Source organism: Thunnus albacares, chromosome 11 (genome assembly GCF_914725855.1).
Source record: "Thunnus albacares chromosome 11, fThuAlb1.1, whole genome shotgun sequence".
Taxonomy (NCBI): domain Eukaryota; kingdom Metazoa; phylum Chordata; class Actinopteri; order Scombriformes; family Scombridae; genus Thunnus; species Thunnus albacares.
Window position 1 is genome coordinate 12,481,662 of NC_058116.1, and position 15,326 is coordinate 12,496,987.

A 15,326-nucleotide genomic window follows, 5' to 3' on the forward strand; every position below is an offset into this window, starting at 1 on the left:
ACACAGAAAAATGCACACAAAAGACAAATCTGAGACAGACAGAGAGCTACAGGTGAATGAGGGAATATTAAGCAACACAACCATGAACAGCTGTGATTTACTTCAGTGGTGCTGACAATATGCAAGCGTGTTCCCTCATCACATTAGCGTGCCTTAATTCCCTTGGTGACCTCCAGCACCAGGAGCTCTTATTGCTGTGAGCCAGCAGGTTTTTTTTTTTTTTTTTATAATAAGGCACACATGTGCTTCATTTTCAGAGTAAATATTCCTTTCCCTTTATTTGTCTTATGACAGTAATCTGATGTGAAGCAGGTGTTCCTAAAGTTTTCCTATGGCATGACAGAAATTAATCTGTTAAAAAAAACAAAAAAAACAATTAAGGAACCAGAGGTGGAGAGGTGTGATGGGGTGAGTCAGAGGTGTTTGAAAGAGCAGGAATGGGAAATGACATGCTGTAGAAGGCCACACATGTGCAAATAGAGGAGAACAAGTGCACTGGGACAGGGTGGGGGCAGTTGGGGCTTGAAGAGTGTAGAGTGAAGTCTGTTTCCCATGATTTCTTAAAGCTCCAGAGCCACATATTGATTCAGTTATCAGGTATGTTGGAGAGGATTGCATGTAAGAGGGAAGACAGGGAATAGAAGTAAGACTTGGACAGGAAATTGAGTTATAGAAATTCTATAATTGACACTGACTTATGTATGAGATGTCATGGTTAAAAAGTTGGGAATGGATCACAATGGATGTTAATGGAGCCATTTATTTCTTGTGTGTGTGAGAATGAGAAACAGACAGAAAGAAATTCTTGTGGTTATAGCTGTGTACTCTCTACCCAAGCCTGCGGAGCATGTCCAAAGCCCTGACAGGCTTTTGGCTGGACGCCTTGCACGTGAGTCAAGCAACAGCTGGATGATTGAGGGAAAAGGGGAAGAGGAGCAATGGAAGGGAGCAAGGCCAGTTCCCAGGCTCTAGCCTCTGGAGAACCCAGAGGAGAGGAAGCAGGGGGGTGGGGTGGGGGGGACTGAGAGGGCTGAGGCCAGCTGCGTTGATGTCCTGCTGCCTGCATGTAGTTCTACAAAGCTCATCAATGACCGCTTGATGTAGCTTCAAAATAACCTGACTACGGGAAATAAAACCTTTGATACCTTATTAACAGCATCATCAGTAAACGTAAAGCTGCTACAATCTATATTTTTATATTAACAATTGATCAAATGGCTATATGTATGCGCAAGGGGTCATGATCAGATAATTATCAACCAAATTGGCAGTTCCCATCAGCTCTAGAGAGCTTTTCAGCATTTTCAGCTCAGTCTTTTATTTTTTTACGGCAACTTTACTGTTTTGGTTCACTTTGACAGCTCTCATAGTGTCATTTCCAGCTGCACAAAAAGCTCTGTTGAACCCACTGTACACTACCTGCCCAGCACCAAACAGTGACAAAGTTAGCAACTAACTTTTGAACATAGTGGAGCATTTAGCAGCTGAAGAGACAGAAATTTCCCTCAGGAGTTGATAGAGACCAAGACAGAGTTAAAAGCAGAGTGAATATTGGACTGACATAAATCATGTGGCCACATAAATGCTAATACTGCTCCATATATTCTGGATGTGTAAATAAGCAACTGTTAATTATGTGTTTATGGCTTCTTTCCATTGTTCCCAATTGGCCAAAAAAATAGTCAATGTACGTTTAAGATACAACAGAGTGCAGAATAGTAGTGACCTCTTGAATTATCCAGAGTTCCCTATTTCTGATTTATAAATGCCTATCTGTGGGATAAATCAGCAGGCTTGCATGAAAACACTGTAGGAATCTGTTGAGGCATTCACTGTGGTGATTTAATGTGTCAGTGGGTTACCTGTAATCCATCTCACAGGGGCAGAACACTTATGTGCTATAAAAGACAGAAGAGATTGTGCAACACACATTATGGACTTCCTTCACTTGGATGATGTTAAATGACTCTCAGCAGGTGTCCGTTACACAGCTGGCGAACACTTTTGTAGGACAGTGGATGTACTGCTGGCTTAAAACTTAATTTTTACAATGATACAATGTGCTTTCTTTCCTTTTGTCAAACTCAAACCTACAATTTAAGTTGATGGATCATTTATTTGTTTCTCTTCTTCCTCAGGGTTGCGGGGCATCATGTGGAAAATGTGACTGCAGTGGTGTGAAAGGAGCAAAGGTGAGACTTCTGTTTTAACATTTGCCAGTTTCACTAACATTCAATCTTCATGTATATTTGTGCTTATTTGATATGAGGCCTTGCTGTTGACGCAAAGTGCAGGATTTGTAAATTCATAGCAATGGTAAATGGACTGTGCTTGTATAGCGCCTTTCTAGTCTTCCGACCACTCAAAGCGCTTTTACACTACAAATCACATTCACCCATTCATACGCTGAATGGGTACAGGGGCTACCATGCAAGGTCCCAACCTGCCCATCAGAGGACACTAACCATTCACACACATTCATACACTAATGGCACAGCCATCAGGAGCAATTTGGGGTTAAGTATCTTGCCCAAGGACACATCGGCATGTGGACTGGAGGAGCTGGGAATCGAACCGCCGATATTCCGATTAGTGGAAAACCCACTCTACCTCCTGAGCCACAGCTGCCCCATCAATGCTACCTATGTTCAGACTAATGGAGTCAGCTCAGTGGGACGGACAGGAGTCAGGCCTGGGTGGAAATACTGTGGATGGGGCTTAGTCACGGAGCAGAGACCAAGAAGGGAACAAAGATCAGTTTGAATTAGAGCACAGCTGGGCTGAAGGCCTTATTCCCATCCAACTGAGTGAAACTCTCAGATACAGATGTGCAAGCGGCAGGGACACCAGCCATGAATTGGTTGTGAGCTTTTGAGCTTTCAGCAATCTAGCATGAGAGTTAATCACTGACCTGAAACATGAAAAATGCTATTAAATGACCAGGGCAATGTAGCAAGTACATTTTTCCCACTGAAAACAACTGCTTAAACTATTTTATTGTATTCAATGGTAAAAAACCCAAAACAAATTACAAATAGACATTAAAGGACAAGTCTGGGGATATTTTTCTTGATGTCAACAAATCACATTAAACCAAATCCACAGATAAAATAGTTCCCAACAGATTTACCTCCTACTACTCCTGTTTGAGTAACATTTACTAATATTACAGTGCCCAGCTGTTTTGAAAAATTGCTTTGACCTGTTTCAAAAGATTTATGTCTTCAGTAGGAATTAATGGGCTTGGGGCTGAGTGACACAGTTTTGGGAAGTTGGAAGCTATTTAGAGATGGACTTTGACATTGTTGGTTTTGGTCTTTTAAAGTGATTTGTTGACAATAATAAATATAGAAACTGAATATCACCAGCCTTTAAACTGTTAAACATAACAATTATATGTGGGAGGTGTCAGAAACAAGCACATATTTTTTGTGACTGCGGTATAAACATAAATACTTGCTCTCTATATGAACTGCATTTAATTGTTTGATCTCTCAGCCCCCCCCCCAACCCCACCCCCACCCAAAAATGTAAGCAGCGGCTCCCAACATGGAGGTCAGAACCCCCACAAGGGTTTGCAAGATAAAGAAGTTCTAGAAAGTGTGGACCTATCCAGTCGCCTCTCTGTCTACATTTATGCAAATGCATGCTCTTTAGGTTTGTTTTTGCGATATTAGTTGTATTTTTTGTTAATAATATTGGACAATGATAACATGTGACTATGAGTCACTCATCAGAATAGAGAAATGGTCAAACTCACTACTTTGTAAACTCTTCTCCTGCCGACTCTGCTATCTGGCTGGTCGAGGTTTTCAAATATAAAAATTGGAGTACACATTGAGGAAAAGGTGAAGGGGATAAACACCAGTTATGATAGCGACCACATAGACAAGCAAGAGCATCTCTGCGTCCACTTCTGCACCCATCTCAACATCGGAGGAAACACCAAGGTAAATGTGGAGGGATTAAACACCAGCTGCGATCCCGGCCACATGGATCTTCTCTGGCAAGCATGGATTACCAGAACCATCCGAGATGCCATAAACACACACACTGCAGCCTACAAATTAGGGCTGCAGTCTGGAAACATGGACAATTATAAGCAGCCTAAAATGTAGTAAAAGAGGCAAAAAGGGATTACAGGAAGAAAGTGAAACTACAGTTCCAAGAGGGCAATGCTAGATGTTTAGAACATGTGGCAAGGTCTAAGATTTCTCCTACACAAAATTATGTTAATTTTTTCAGACTTTCTTTCTATAATTGCATCTTTTGCAAGTGAATTATAATAAATTGTACTGCTTTAGCACTTTAAGATTAAAACAAAGGAAAAAAATCCCTTTTTGGTTAAACTGGTTAAAGTAGTATATGTAGTCGGTAAGTCAACATTGCTTTGTTTAATGTTGTCACAAGCAAAAAATGTTTGGAACCACTGCTGTAAAGCAACTACATAGATTTATTTTTCATTGCAACTCCTGCTGTTTGTATGTTCATGTGTATTATTGGCTCAGTTACATCACACGGCTCCAGAGTGTTATCTGTCCTCTTAGTGTAGCAGACTGGCCTTTTATGGCTCATTCTTACAGCCACAGTAGCCAAACATTCAGCTCAGCCGACAACAACAGATGTACCGACTGTGTTCAGTGGAGCCGGGCCAATCAACTGCAGTTTCAAAGCACCTCTGTGTTTTGAAAAGTGCTGAAAGGCTCCAAACAGCCTTCACAAAATCTCCTTTGAGCTTTATTTCCAATGATATCACTTCCTGGCATTCCACAACAAGTGTTGCCATGGGAACCCCATGACTGTTCCCATGGTTCAGACCAACAGTGTTTCTCCGGACTGATGTGACTGATCTGATCTTGTGTTCAGGGAGAAGGAATCAATCCAAAAATAATCATTTCAATATTGCACTTTATTATTCACTGCTGAGTTTTACACATCAGTGTCTCATCCATGGATGCACCCACAAGGTTGTGAAGATTACTGAGGCATGACTCTCCCTCATGAAGCAATGCTGCCATCTAGTGGCAGATAACGCTAACAACATGTCTGAATATTTTACTTAATTTTTTGTCACTGTGATTGACACTGAAGAGGCTTTATTGGGACCAATATTTGTTTTATTGCTTACAATTAAAAGATTACACAAAAACAATAACTAAATTTATATGAGTCTGCACCATGAATCATGATAGCCTGCTTCAAGACCTCTGAATCTGCACCTCAGATTTGTTCAGCGATTCAAATATAATGAATGAATGAATGAAGGATGTGAAACAAAATGGTAATTCAGTCTGATTATTTTGAGATAAAATGCAATGAACTCATTATTTCAATAAGAAATTTGTTTGTGATGGGCTGTTTTGATGAGGGAAAACATTCTTTTGTGTGCAGTACCAACTAAACCTACATGTACTGAATAGAAACTTGAAATCACAAACTTGACAATGGTGTAGAAGAACAGTACAGACGGGTGACAAATTAAAGGAAAAACCAACATAAAGTGTCTTAGTAAGGTGTTGGGCCGCTATGTGTTGCTGGAACAACTTCAGTGCACCTTAGCATTGATTCTACAAGTATCTGAACTCTACTGGAAGGATGAAGACTGTTCTTCCAAAAGATATTCCCTCATTTGGTGTTTTGATGATGTTGGTGGAGAGTGCTGTATAACATGTTGGTCCAAAATCCCTCATAGGTGTTGGGTTGAGATCCAGTGTCTGCGAAGGCCATAGCATATGATTCACATCATTTTCATACTCATCAAACCATTCAGTGACTCCTTGTGCCCTGTGGATGGAGGCATTATCATCCTAGGAGAGACCACTCCCATCAGGATAGAAATGTTTCATCATCGTCATCCCCTTAAACCCATTTGGCCAGTGGAGCTCAACCTTTTTAGCTTGTGGACACTTAAAATGAAAAAGTGTCTCCTTGTGACCCTTGATGACAAGAAGACACGAGAAATTCCACCGAAAACTGATTTTTTTCTCCTGTAACTTTTTTATTTGAAGGAGTCCTAAACAGCTAAAAAATATGTATTTCACAAGAAAAAAGCAAAACATTTCAGAAAAGTTAAAAAACAAAACATAATTTTGTGTAACAAAAATATCTTATTCTTCATTATCTCTTCAATTATTTGGAGACCCTCAAATTTCGTAGGTATCCCTTTCAGGGGCCCCGACCCCCAGGTTGGGAACCACTGCCTTAGACCACCAGGATGCCTCCCTCTGGGAATGTTTATCCAAAATCCATTAAAGACAGCTTGAATGCTGGGCACAGTGTAACACTACTGGCCACGTACAGAGGAGCTTTGTCACAATGTCATTCAATACTTATTCTGTTTCCTGTGAAATTTGACTTTTATTAAACTATAAAATTACTTGTGTTGAGCATTTAAGGTTTAAGTTATTCCTGCTCTTTTGCCCTTGTATCATTAATATGATCCCCTGTGCTTCATAGGGTGAGCGTGGATTTCCAGGTCTTCAAGGCAATATGGGATTCCCAGGGATGCAGGGACCTGAGGGGCCTCCAGGGCCAATGGGGCCCAAGGTCAGTACAAATTCACATATACACATTAAAATAAATAACCTTCAATAACTTTCTGATTACTTCATTTTTGTTCCCCAGTCCACACATGTGACATTGTGAACAAAGTTTTATCCCCAAAATGTAATGAATACATGCCATACAGACATACAGAGCTTGTCAGAATTTATTTCTCTCTCTCATGATGACCATGCTGTCATTTATTTCTTTTTAGGGGGATCTGGGTGAGCCTGGGGCTCCTGGAATAAAAGGAGTGCGAGTAAGTAGCTAACCATCAAAATTATGATACAGTCTGATATAAGCAGTGTAGTATGATATGAGACAGACTTACACAAATCCTACAAATTATTGCTTATGTTGTAGTTGCTGTATTGTCATGAGATAGTAATGTTGATATGGTGGTGATCTCGCAGGGCCCTCCTGGTCTGGCAGGTTTCCCAGGAAACCCAGGACTACCAGTAAGTTCATTTGATCTGCCTTCATGTCTCACATCCTGCAAGATCCAGTAAATTATTTGTCACTGTGTAACTGCAAATTGTCTCTAATTGTCCTGCTTATAGGGTATCAATGGAAATGATGGTCCACCTGGTGCACCAGGTATCCCAGGATGCAATGGGACTAAAGTAAGCCTCTTCTAAAACTGATCAACAGCCTCCACACCTAATATTTTCTGTTGTTTTATAACCTGCAGACTGTTTTTGCCTTCTGAATGTGTTATGTGTATGTTTCAGGGAGAAAGAGGCAGGGATGGCACTCCTGGTTTTCCTGGTCTTCAAGGACCACCTGTAAGCAACCGCAATCCACATGACAAACAACACCTCATTGAGCAGCACACATTTCAGTTATTACACCTTTCCTGTGAAAACATCGCGAAAAACATCAAAATTACAAGAAAGGCTGCTTTGTTTTTATACTGACTGCCAACTGTTTTGGGGATTTGTCCAGTTGGACAAGACCGAAGTTAAAACATTACAGTTATAACATTTGAAATACAAGATTTCCACATGACATAGCAATATGTTAACTGAGCATCATCTCGTAAAAGGATATATATATCTGCCAGAATATGTTACATGTATAGATGTATGTTTCTACTGTCCTCTCTTCTCAGGGTATCCCAGGAATTCCTGGAATGAAGGTCAGTTGAAATTTTATGAAAATTTAACATTTTATATGCAAATATGTTTGTAAAACAAGAAAAAAATAATGCATCCACCAGTAAATGTTCTACAAAACCTCTTTTTTGTTGTTTTGTATCCTGCAGGGTGACCCTGGTGGTTTGATTGGGCTGGTTCCCCTGAAAGGAGAAAAAGGGTTGCAAGGCACACCTGGATTTCCTGTACGTTTTATGCGTTTGTTTGTGTGAATGCACGCATGTGGTTATATGTGTCGAAAGAAAGAGAGAAAGAGACAAATTAGAAAATGTAACCTGAATTTTCATGTAATTCCAAGTTCTTCACACACACATCTTTCATTCGCAGGGACCAGTTGGACCTCCTGGACCTACCGGCCCCCCAGGACCTAACGGCTATCCAGGACCCAAAGTGAGTTACTCTTACAGAGATGGACTGTTTATCAGCCTATAGAGTTAGTGACACATTTTATTAGCCAATGAATCCACACCGGAAAGAGCACACATTACAAAGTACAATCCCTGTAGATACTTGACGTCTTAACCTGGCAGATGCTGTTCATCAGTTAGATACAGTATTAGTATTATCAGTTTGTTTGACTAATTGAATAACTGTGTTTGGCAGGGTGACGCTGGTCCACCAGGCCCTCCTGGAGAGAAGGTAAAACAAGTCATGAATAAAGTTTTATAGTTATAAAACAAAATCCACCTTCTTGGACTTGATCACCCAGCTGAGATGACATTGGAACTTTTTATTTTACTTCCCCGCAGGGTGACAAGCTGGCCTTTTTGGGTGAGAAAGGAGAAAAGGTGAGAGGTTTTGTTCTTTATGCATTATCTGCAAAAAAAAGACACATTTCTGCTTTCACTGTAGAGGTAGTGGGAGCTCTTTACAGCATGGTGGTAACATGGTAAAAATGGGGTAATATCTGCTTTATGTGTTTTCAGGTAAAAAGTAAAAAAAAGGAAAGGAAATGGAAAGGGAATAGGAATTTCAGCATTAATTTCCGATAATTATGCATGACAATTTCGAAGATACAAAGCGTAGGTTTACACACATCACATGTAGGTGCAAGGCTATTGGAAATCAGCATCAACGAAAAAAGTAACACTTGCATGCTGACTCTGAACCATAAATGTAGTTATATGGACTATGTTTCAATCCCTGTCAGATCTTCGTCAGGTCAAAAGTTTTAAATACATGACTGTGATGATCATTTTTAAACCATTTGACCTACCAAAGATTCAGCTGGCATTGTCCATTGTGTTTATATTACACATTACAATTTCAATACTGTGAAAACATTACCCTGATATTACCTTGTTATTCTCAGCATTTTACTCAATTATTACCCTTCTATTAATCTCTTTTCATCAATAACTCAAGTTCAAGATTTTTATCTGTCACATATGCATCAAATACATTCTGTAAATAATGGCAGTGAAATGCTTTCTGTTGTGGCTCGGCCCACATTACAGAGTAATAATATCAAAAAGGACTGAACTAAAAAAACTTAGATCAGAGACAAAATAAATAATAAAATCAGAAATGATTAAAAGGACACACCAGGTACTATCTTGAGGTAGTAAGACTTGATGTGAAGGTTTTTAAAGTTGTTTTGAGGTTAGCCCCATTATTCCCATGTTATCACTGATATATTCTGCTCCATTATAACTTTGAGCTGTTTTCCCCTTTACCTTATAACAAACATGAAACTCTAATAATACCAAGATATTGCCATTGTAATTAAATTAATTATATATCATTACCATGTTAATACTGAGCTGTAATGTAAAGTGCTACTGCTAACAAAGCAGGGTTTGCTTTGATGGACTGAACACATTTTGAATGTCATTGTTCCCTTGTGAAAACCATGTATCTCCCACATGCTAGCTTTTCATGCGCTAAGAATAACAGCCCTGTTTTAAGCTTTGTGACAATGCAGTTCACAGAAAATCCACTGGGCTTTTAAATGGTTTATTTAGTTTAAGAGACAAGAGATTTTCTCTGGATTAAGTCACTTTTCCAATCAAGTTTGTGATTAATTGTTCACACGGTGTTCTTACGAAGAGAGGATATGATGATTCATTTCCAGAGACTGAGTTATATCTTTTTGGATAATCTCATTCATTTTCTTAGTATCTTACAAAGTCATTTGTGTCGTCGTGTCCCTGCAGGGTAATCAAGGGATTCGTGGCCCACCCGGCCCTCCTGGACGTCCAGCTAATGAAGTCATCGGACCACCCACGGAGTATATACCTGGACCACGGGTACTCACCTAGTTCTCATAAATCTAAACAGAAATTTTACAAATTGTTGTGTATAGATACAATAAATCACAATTTAGATGTAAAAGATGACTTAAATTCTGTGTTCTTTCTTGAATGTGTTTGTGTTTTTTATTTCTAAAGGGGGAGACAGGAGATAAAGGAGAGAAAGGAGAGAAAGTTAGTATTGTGCTTCAAATATTGTTGTGCATGTTTTACATCACTGTGTACACAGGCTGTATGTTTTCTTCAACTTCAACTTTACAGCTTTTGAAACATGGTTCAAATCATGTGTTGTCATTTGCAGGGCTTTTGCATCCTTCATCAGGATGGTGTCAAAGGTGATCCAGGCCCACCTGGACCAAGAGTAGGTGGCCAAATGACCTCTCTATGGGATAGTAAAATAAATGAAGAATTTAAAGAATTTCAACATTAGTTGCTGTCAGTGTAAGATTTTATGCCCATACTTAAGAAGGTTAAATGTAACATGGAAAACAAGCTTTTTTTTTTACCTCAGTTTTTTCATGTAACCATTTAAAGCTTATTCAAGTCTCTTAACCATCAATCCCTGCAACAATTGAAGTATGCTTTTTGTTTTCTGTAATTTAAGGGCAAACCTGGCAAGGATGGAGAGAATGGGAGTAAGGTAACAATAACTTAATGTATTATTTACCTACTCTACCATCCAACTGATATTTGCTTTTATATCATGAAATATTTATCGCTAAAGTACATACATACTCTCACACAGGGAGAAACGGGCTTTCCTGGCATTCCTGGATACGCTGGTTCCCCGGTAAATAATGCACCTTTTATTTATTCGACACATACCATAATATCAGGCTTTTAATATGAAACTTACATTTTCATGGAGGTGTTATGATCACACAGGCTAAATTCTTTTGTCTTGTTTCAGGGTGAAAAAGGAGAAAAAGGACCACCAGGTTATGTAAGTAAACTCTCTCTTTCTCTGTCTGTCTCTTTTTCTTTCTCTCTCACCCACAGCAACAAACAGGATTCATTCTAAAAAAACACCAGCAGATGTCGCCACATTTTCTTTCAGTTAAAATGTGAGAAGATGTTAAAGTGGCACTCCGCTGATTTTACAGTTGTATAATCAAGTCAAGTCTGAAAAAAATTACATCAAATGACATCACTTGAGTGAGGCCTGTAGCTTGAAGACACTGACATTATGTCCCCAGTGGAAATGTGGTAGAGGCTTTACCGACCAGAGGGTAATTCTGGTTTAAATTAAATATCTACAAGTTTTTAGGTAAAATAATAATTAATTATATTAACATATAGTGGGGATTTTTTTTATATTCTGGCAGTATAATATTAAGTATTTAGACCATCACGTAGGCAAATAGATGTTAAAGAAAATCAATCAATCAATTTATCAATCAATCAATCAATTTTTATTTATATAGCGCCAAATCACAACAAAAGTCATCTCAGGGCACTTTTCACACAGAGCAGGTCAAGACCGTACTCTTTAATTTACAGAGACCCAACAATTCCCCCATGAGCAAGCACTTGGCGACAGCAGTAAGGAAAAACTCCCCTTTAACGGGTAGAAACCTCAAGCAGAACCCGGCTCTTGGTGGGTGGCCATCTGCTTTGACCGGTTGGGTTGAGAGAGAGAAAGAAAGAGGGAAGGGGGGGGGGGGGGGGGGGGACACAGAATAACAACAATCATAACAACAACGACAACAGCAGCAGCTAGGGAAGGATGCCAACAGGAATGTGAAGGACCGCGAAGGCTCGGCCCGGAACCCTGGGTTGAGAAAGCACACACAAAAAAAAAAAAACTCCGGGGAAGAAGGAAAGTTAGTGACATGCGTTGATGTTACATGAATGCATACAGATGGAGAGGAGGAGGAGGAGAGAGGAGCTCAGTGCATCATGGGAAGTCCCCCAGCAGTCTAGGCCTACAGCAGCATAACTAAGGGCTGATCCAAGGTGAGCCTGGTCGGCCCTAACTATAAGCTTTATCAAAAAGGAAAGTTTTAAGCCTACTCTTAAACATAGAGAGGGTGGCTGCAACCTCTCTATAATTAAACAGTTGCAACAATTGAACAGTTGCATGGATTTGTAAAGATTCCCTCCAGACATGTTTTAAGACATACTCTGCTTTGAATAATAATTTGTGTCTCATATGGTTTATTCACACAAAAATTGTTCAGTTACCTTGTTAAAATCCTTAAAATGACATCTACTCCTTCTGCGTAATTGAAAAATCCATAATTGATAAATATTCATTTAGTAATCAAAGCAATGACAACAATCACTCAAAATCAGCAGGGGGAGGCATGTAGAAACAGCAGTTCTCTCTCTCTCTCAAAGAAACAAAACTACAAACAGACATGTGCACTGTTATTCTTCATGTACAAATGAAAGAAAAAAATGTGTCTCCAAACTTATTTGGTCCCCTGCTTAGAGCTTTAATAAATACACTACTATTTGCAAATAGGTTTCCAGGTGGGCTGACTGACAGGGCAGTAATCCTTGCTTAGCATTATGCTAACAACATATTAAAGGTGCAGTGTGTAGAATTTAGTGGCATCTAGCAGAACAGACTCGGCAGAAATGTATGATTTTTATTGTATGTATTTTTTTATTAGTGTATAATCACCAGAAAATAAGAATAATTGTGTTTTTGTCACCTTAGAATGAGCCCTTTATATCTATGTAGGGAGCAGGTTTTCTTCCACAGAGCCTCCTATGTTGCACTGCCATGTGTCTACAGTAGCCCAGAATGGACAAACCAAACGCTGGCTCTGGAGAGGGCCTTTTGCATTTTTGCTAGTTTCACAGCCACCATAGGTTCTCCTACACACTTGGAAGGGGAGAGTGAGGGGGATTCAGTTGATTGCAATCTGCAACCTCACCGCTAGATGCCACTAAATCCTATGCACTGCAACTTTAATACAATGGGAAATCCCAAGGCAAAGCTAGTAGAGTTAGTATTACACTATTTAACTTTAAACAATTACTAGTTGTGTACACAATACTGTCTTTATGAACCCATAATAACATTTAAGATGTAACAGGAGCATTACCAAACATACAACATGACAAGGGAGCCTTGAATTAAGACATGACGAACATAACTACAGCATGTGTGGTGAGCTAAGCCACAAGCATGGTTTTTGGGCACTTTCTGAACAAACACACGCAGCTATGGGGGCTATGGCCTTCTGTCCCAGTTATGAAGTCCTAATCAATGACTGAGCCAGCTAATCTTTTCTCTGCCAAGAGATAACAACAAAAAAATCTGATTGGATGACTCTATTTTCATGGTTTAAGGACAGTAACCCGTTCATTTCTGAAGCAAACCTGATTGAAAATGAGGCTTAAATTAGAATTAGAACAGAATAATTATTAAATGAAAGAGATTAAATTGAACATTTAAAAAGCTGATATGTTTGGCCTTTTCTGAAGGCCTAGAAGGCCCTAAGAGTTCCCCATTGCAAATCATACTCGTAAGTACACACCTGAAACTCAGATTTTCCATGAGCACAGAGAAATTTTCCCCTTTCGGGAGATAAACATGAAAACAGCTTTCTACTGACAAACTCTGCACAGTGAAGCTTGAACATCCAACTGAAGGAAAAAGAAGAAAAACACTGGAGGGGACTTTAAATATGTGAGCATTTACTAGGCAGTGAGTGTCTAATATACTATACTATACTATACTATTCAAAATATACTATTTATTGCTTTATGGGAATAGTAGTATCCAGCATTTTTGGAGCTTGGTCCACAGTAGGGACTAAAAGTCTGTCTGTCTGTCTGTGGCAAAGACCACAGACTTTATGGAAGTATAATACTAAATTGTATTTGAGATAATGCAAAAATCTGTTGTAGTGAGTTGGACACAGCAGGATGTACTGTTATCAAAGGGTAACCATTTTATTCATAGTCATTTAAATACAAATAATTAACACCAGTATTGCAGTAATAGTTATTTGTAAGAGAGCAGACTGGCAGCAAGTACAGAATAGAATTCAGGTACAATAAAACTTGACATACATTTTAAAAAATGGTCATGTATTTTTCATCTTTGTAATTGTGGTACTTATTGTAATTATAGGGTAGTGGTGCCCCTGGTCCTCCTGGCCCCAGAGGTCTCCCAGGATTACAAGGACAAAAAGGTAAGGATGCCATGATACAATCACAAATGCTTATACGTTCACTCATAAATGCCATCAGTGGATAAGTTGCAATGATATCCATGTTTTTGTTTCATTTTTGGTTTGTTCTTAACCTATAGGTTTTCGTGGCCCCCAGGGAGAGGCAGGTCCTCCAGGTAAAATAATCAAATTTTTTGACACAACAACACTGCTTTGAGGTGTTTAGGTGCTAACCTAAATAACACACTAACGTTGGCTTTCTTGTGCTTCAGGCCGTTTTATTGAAGGGCCTCGTGGAGAGAGTGGTCAGAAGGGAGACGTGGGTGAGAAAGGAGACAGGGGGGTTGAAGGAGAATCTCTAGTTGGACCTCCAGGACAACCCGGGCCTATTGGACCTCCTGGACCACCGGGACTGCCGGGTATGCCTCACCTGTGAAGACAATAATTTCAATCAATGGAAACAAGGGACACCTACAAAGAGTGTGTACCTACAGATATTTGAATAACCTAATATGTGTGTTGTGTGCGTGTATGTGTTGTGACATGGCCATGCAGTTGACCCTAATGAATGTAACATCGAGAAAGGAGCTCCTGGCCCACCTGGACCCCCTGGGTTACAAGGGGAATTGGGACAGAAAGGTAAGAGCATCTACAATTAATGCTGATAAGTATGAATAATTGATTAATTAAAACTCCACGTTTCAATGTTTTATGTTCACTGCTGCTGGACTACACAATCAGGAAATTTACATATTTTTAAATGAATATTTTTGTGCCACCTATCAGGTGACAAAGGAGATACCTGTGTTCAGTGTGAAGGTTTTGGCCCCCCTGGATTACCTGGCCCACAGGGCACTAAAGGAGAGCGGGGTAAGTGAACGTAGTCGCATTCAAATGACAATAGTCAAAACCAATTGGGGCTGTGAGCTAAAGGTATTTTTTGCTGGAGACCTATCTGCTCTCAATATTTGAGCATTCAAATATTTCTTTGGCCTTTCTAAATACTTTTTGTTATTGTTGTCCAAACGTAACCATTACTGTTGTCTTATTCCACCATTTTTTTCCTGCATGTATTGACACCCGCTGTGGTGAGTATTAAAGGAGCTAATTATGTACAATTGTCCATTCCCCCTGGCAGGACCTCCCGGGAGAGTGGGTGGCAAAGGAGAAAAGGGTCAGCCTGGACTAGCTGGAAATCCTGGAAGACCTGTAAGTAGAATAATGTCTGAGATTATGACAACAAGATC

The 15,326-nt window shown here is 39.5% G+C and overlaps 1 protein-coding gene across 1 annotated transcript in view; it reads left to right on the forward strand.

Moving 5' to 3' along the window:
• Positions 1-15,326, forward strand: part of col4a1 (collagen, type IV, alpha 1) — a 46,341-nt gene that overhangs the window by 17,765 nt on the left and 13,250 nt on the right. Inside the window, exons 2-24 of the mRNA XM_044365917.1 lie at positions 2,139-2,192; positions 6,457-6,546; positions 6,758-6,802; positions 6,957-7,001; positions 7,104-7,166; positions 7,275-7,328; positions 7,655-7,681; positions 7,808-7,882; positions 8,025-8,087; positions 8,301-8,336; positions 8,447-8,485; positions 9,854-9,946; positions 10,088-10,123; positions 10,251-10,310; positions 10,554-10,589; positions 10,695-10,739; positions 10,860-10,892; positions 14,040-14,100; positions 14,220-14,255; positions 14,352-14,498; positions 14,635-14,718; positions 14,866-14,949; positions 15,218-15,288. Coding sequence (XP_044221852.1) covers positions 2,139-2,192; positions 6,457-6,546; positions 6,758-6,802; positions 6,957-7,001; positions 7,104-7,166; positions 7,275-7,328; positions 7,655-7,681; positions 7,808-7,882; positions 8,025-8,087; positions 8,301-8,336; positions 8,447-8,485; positions 9,854-9,946; positions 10,088-10,123; positions 10,251-10,310; positions 10,554-10,589; positions 10,695-10,739; positions 10,860-10,892; positions 14,040-14,100; positions 14,220-14,255; positions 14,352-14,498; positions 14,635-14,718; positions 14,866-14,949; positions 15,218-15,288 — 1,377 coding nt within the window. The remainder of the gene's footprint in view (positions 1-2,138; positions 2,193-6,456; positions 6,547-6,757; positions 6,803-6,956; positions 7,002-7,103; positions 7,167-7,274; positions 7,329-7,654; positions 7,682-7,807; positions 7,883-8,024; positions 8,088-8,300; positions 8,337-8,446; positions 8,486-9,853; positions 9,947-10,087; positions 10,124-10,250; positions 10,311-10,553; positions 10,590-10,694; positions 10,740-10,859; positions 10,893-14,039; positions 14,101-14,219; positions 14,256-14,351; positions 14,499-14,634; positions 14,719-14,865; positions 14,950-15,217; positions 15,289-15,326) is intronic.